The following is a 5299-nucleotide window of genomic DNA, read 5'->3' as shown; positions in this document are numbered from 1 at the left end:
ATTATCCTGAAAATGTATTTCTGTTAAACCTGACTACACATTTCATTTCAACAATGTGTGCCTTTTCTGCATCAACTTATGGTGCAAATGTCTTTATGTATACAAAGGACATTATAGGAGTTTTGCTGTGGGTTGCACTGGCCACCCACAGCCCCCCCAACCCCCCGTCAATTCACCAGTGACTTCAACAGCAGATTTCAAGAAGCGTCATCTCAGCTTGACATGGATGGATGGGAGGGTGCCAGGATGAATGGATAATGTTGGCTGATGTTCACAAGTGTAAGTGACATGGGCAAACACATCCCTGTCGGGCCCACACCTTCCCCATGCACCAACCACACGGCAAACAAACACACCAATATTCAATTTGCTTTGCAACCAAGCAGAACTAAACAGCAGCATGTGATGCTTTCTGTGTTTCTGCCGCTTGCTCTCGCTGATATAAGTCTCGTCCGTCCTGCCGCCCTCCATCCACTCCCTCCATGGTCAGCTGCAGGTACAGTATGGATGCCTCTGCTGATAATTGGGCTGGTTGGGGAACTATAACAGGGTTTTACATTAGGACATTGGATATTGGCTCGTTTGATGAGAATCTTTAGGTTTATGACATTTTACATGCTTATAGTATATGAATATATATTGTATGTGTAAGACTGCAGGTGATGAAATGCAGTTCATCACTACCGTTAATATATAAAATCAATACACACGTAGTTTCTGTAAAAAATGAAATGATTGTTTAGATTTCTCTTAACGCATGAAAAAGATATTTAATTAGTATTGATTCACATTTCTTTATTATTATTATTATTATTATTAGTAGTAGTATTACTATGCATTGCAGGTCTTGTCAGTTACAATATTTTTAGCAGTCATGCATGTCTGAAATCAAGCTGTGAGCATGATTCAAATGGTTTTTCTTTGACTTTTTGTGATTTGGATTTATTTGCACTACTCAGGATCTGGCATGCATGCATTTACCTTGGATCAAATCCTGGCTAGACGTAATTACATGCACTATATAGTAATACATCAGTATGGTGGCCCGACAGGGGCAAACGCCCTGCAACTTAAGAAAAGACATGCAGCAAGACCTCTAGATCACCGAGTAGGAGCCCTGGCCCCGTGTTGGGGGGGTCCTGCAGCGGCCAGGGTTTGAGTCCGGCCTGAGGGCCTTTGCTGCGTGCACTCCCCTCTCTCATGTCTATCAACTGGAATAAAGGGGAAGACCCTCCAAAAAAAAATCTTCAAAAAAGTTGTACACGTTTAATCTCAGAACATTATGAACTGGTGTGCAACTATTTTTTTTATGTTGCATTTGATTTTAGGGTTTGTCAGATTTTCTTTTTGTATTGCTTTTCTATATTTGCAGTGTGTTGAATGCTGCACATGTGTTGTGAAATTAATGAAGTCATTTTCTTAAATTTTGTATATTTCATCCATTTGCAGGGCGTTTGCCCCTGTCGGCACCGTACAGAGGTCATTCTAGTCCAGGCAGTCCCCTGCAGGCCTTACTCTACCCATACATGCCATTCATTTACCTTCATCGTGATTTGGGTTGTATTTAGTAAAGAATGCTTTTTAATGCAGCTGTAATTTGATTGATGAAACAGTTTTTATAATTGCTTGCAGTGTCATCTAACACTGTATTATCATAGATAATCATGGACATTTTTAAGCATCGTTTTTAAACGTTGTTTGTATTTCTTCAAACCAATCCCAGCCGTCGGCGCGGTGGCCTTGTAGGATACATAGCAGCGTTAGTATAAGGGGAGGGACATCATGGCTCCCAGCAGTGGACCATGTTAGTAGACCTACATTCCTCTGATTACATATTCAAACCGGTTTTGCTCCACCGGCTGTATTAATATGGAAAACAAACCAAAAGCATTTTGCAGAGTAACATTGTTATTACGTCACAAAAATTGAGGGTTCAATATTTCTATAAGTGATCTGACAATTAAGCTTGATTATATTAATTACCTTTAAACTATTCAGAATGTATTCAATGAAAGCAACATCATTAAGCTGTAATAACATTAGTTTGATTGGATTCATTCCTATTGGTCAAAACTCTTTACAGTAAAACTTGAGCTTAACTTAATTCAGTTCTGTTTCATTTTGTTCAATTTATAGTGTTGAATAATACCCCAACCCATCTCAGGACGCAGATGGAGTAGGGTTAGCCCCACTCTGTAACATCTGGTGCAACAGCAAGGCCTGTTAAGGGAAAAACCTCCTTTAACAGGAGCTGACTGTTGATGGGCGGCCATAGGGGCGATAGAGAGAGAAATAGGACTCGAGGGAAGGCCTTTGGGTGGCTACTCACCCTGTGGTCTTTGTTCTAACACATGTAGATGGTCGGATGATTTCTTTTCTACAGGGTCAATCAGTACGAGTAGTCCTACCGAGGAAAAGAAAATGTAGAAGGGACACAGTAAAACAAACTCAGCATTTAAAGTTACAGTAATGTAACTTGTAATGTGTGTGTGTGTGTGTGTGTGTGTGTGTGTGTGTGTGTGTGGTCAAATTTTTGAATCCAAAGATTGTAAATCCAGAAATGTTTCTGTATATGTAACAATATAGATGTATTTACAGTACATTACAGAGGGAGATATTGTTCTTTATGCTCCACTACTTTAATTTAACATGTTTTCTGGGGTTAAGATTTTACACAGAAAATCTATGATGAGTTTATAAATTGTTGTCATGTTGAAAATGATGGGCCTCCACCCTCCCCCTCAAAGAAAACGGATCTAAACCAAACCGAAGCCCTAGTCTCGTTGAAAGCAGTACTTGTATGGTATGTGTGTTAACTGGCACGCAACACGTAACAACCTGACTTCTAATGTGTAAACAATCCACGCAACTCACTTCACACACTCATAGCTACATCTGTGAGCTCTGAGGAGTGTGTGCAGTTGGACTAAAGAAGTTGGTAAATGATCTTGGTAAGTAATCTAACAAAACTGTAGTAAATGTGTTCGGTGCATCAAAAAAGAAGCTCGTTAAGATGCCAGCAGACAAACTCATCCAGCAAAATGAAGGGATTGAACCTCATAGTTAAATACTAAATGAGGAAAAAAATTATGAGGTGCCCCCCCCCCACTAGGCTGGCTACGGGCCTGATATTACATGCAACGTTTCCTTTGATTCATTGTGTAACATTATGTATATTGGTTTGCAATGTGAGTTTTTATCATTGTGTATGTCTCTCTCTCTCTCTCTCTCTCTCTCTCTCAGCCATGGAAATGAAGGCCCTCGCGGTGGGTTTGGCTCTTTGTTCTGCACTCTTGGCAGGTATACCTGGAGGAGGCCAGCAATATTAGTTCTCTAAGTCTAAGTCCTTTGTCCTTCCTTAGCTAAATCTCGCCTCTTCTCTCTTCTCCAGCGTGCCATGGTTGCTCGACAGGAAAGGAGTTCATCACAACATTCCTTCCTAATTACGAGGGTGTTTGTGTTGACCAGAAACTCCAAGTGGTTCTGACTGCTCAGGCCTCTGCAGCCAACGTTCACGTACAGGTGACAATCAGAGCTTTAAGTAAATGAGGTGGACAATGCAACAGTCCCCAAAAAGTCCTTTAATTATCACTCATGCAGCATGCGGATGCATCTTAGCAAAATGAAAAGTAACTTTCAGGCTGGAGCCCAGAAGCAAGGCACACTCACCAACGACAAGCTCAGATATCTGAGATATGATTTGTGATTACGCTTCATTTTAAGGTCCTTATGATAAGCACTAGTTGATAGGTGGTGTCACAATGCCAGAGTTATCTCCACAGCGCTGTGGAGTAAGGCCCAGAAGAACTAAGCAGGCCGGTCTTGTTGCAAGGGCCACATTTTCTTTAAGGCTTTAACCTGGAAATGTACTTCTGTTAATCCAGACTGTTTTAACTCTCCCATAAGGATCATTTTTGCATTTCCATATTAGACAACATCCAGTGTGTTTAAACGTGCTTATGAATGTTTAACTAATCCAGACCCACTGGTCTGCAGGTGGCTTCAGTGTCCTTCTCCAGCCATGTGACTCTCTCTGCTGGTGAAAGCCGTTGGGTTTCTCTGCCATGTGGATCCGAGCTGAATAACCAGTTTGTTACTGCCAGCTCAGCGGTTCGAATCTCATCTAGTACTGCCATCTCTGTGGTCTCGTTCAACCAACGCTTCGCCACAGGGGATGGCGCGGTGGTTTCCCCAACAGAAGAGCTGGGCACTGACTACTTTGTGTACACGCCCACAGGAAGCACCCCTAACATGGACACTCTGCTGGCTGTCGTTAATGGCAACAGCCAGAACCAGATCACCCTCTTCCCTGGAGCTGATGTGGCGCTGAGAGGTGGGTCTAGGTGGCAGCGTGGGAAGGCAGTGACTGTTGACCTGGAACCCTACGCGTCCTACCTTGTACGAAGTCACACAACTTTGACAGGCACGCGGGTTCGATCCCAGCAGCCGGTCGCTGTCCTAGCAGGACACCAGTGTCTGACGTTGGGTCACCTGTGTGAACACGTCTATGAACAGCTCCCCCCTGTGGCCAGCCTGGGTACCCATTACATTGTACCCTGGACCGGCAGCTGTAAGACTACAAACTGGGCAGTGGTTGTAGCTGCTGAGGACAACACTGAGGTGACACTGCACAAGGACCATAACTTCGAAAAACAGTTGAGTTCAATATTATTCATTAAAATATACAGTACAGTGTTGAAGCTTCAGCAAAGGCTATCATGTTTGGTTTCTGCCAGTCTGTCTACCTACCCATCCATCCATGTATCTAACACATAAGGACACAGTGTAAGGACACGTTCCTCCCCAGAAAACGCCCACATAAGTCCTTTGCAGCAGCAAATATGCAAAGCTATCGTCGTCAAGCAATAATTTGACGACGCCCTTCAGTGGCTGTAGTACGTATGAAGGAAGCAAAGCAGGAAATTAAATGATCCACAACCACGGGGGTAAGCCCCCCCCCACTAAGCGGAGCTCCCATGGCGCCATTTTTATGTTTTAATACAGCATCTGAAGTCTCTTTTATATAGACCTTAATGGTCCATAATACTGTATCTGAAGTCTCTTTTATATAGACCTTAGTGATCCCTAATACTGTATCTGAAGTCTCTTTATATAGACCTTAGTGATCCCTAATACTGTATCTGAAGTCTCTTTATATAGACCTTAGTGGTCCCCTAATACTGTATCTGAAGTCTCTTTGATATAGACCTTAGTGGTCCCCAATACTGTATCTGAAGTCTCTTTTATATAGACCTTAGTGGTCCCTAATACTGTACCTGAAGTCTCTTTATATAGACCT

General features: G+C 42.6%; 1 protein-coding gene across 1 annotated transcript in view; it reads left to right on the top strand.

Moving 5' to 3' along the window:
• Positions 1-288: 288 nt before the first annotated feature.
• Positions 289-5299, top strand: part of LOC117945761 (IgGFc-binding protein-like) — a 9915-nt gene continuing 4904 nt past the window's right edge. Inside the window, exons 1-4 of the mRNA XM_034873458.1 lie at positions 289-496; positions 3244-3300; positions 3392-3522; positions 3997-4655. Of these exons, the coding sequence (XP_034729349.1) occupies positions 289-496; positions 3244-3300; positions 3392-3522; positions 3997-4655 (1055 nt within the window). The remainder of the gene's footprint in view (positions 497-3243; positions 3301-3391; positions 3523-3996; positions 4656-5299) is intronic.

This window comes from Etheostoma cragini, chromosome 6 (genome assembly GCF_013103735.1).
Source record: "Etheostoma cragini isolate CJK2018 chromosome 6, CSU_Ecrag_1.0, whole genome shotgun sequence".
Classification (NCBI taxonomy): domain Eukaryota; kingdom Metazoa; phylum Chordata; class Actinopteri; order Perciformes; family Percidae; genus Etheostoma; species Etheostoma cragini.
This window is presented reverse-complemented; position numbering and strand designations above follow the sequence as displayed.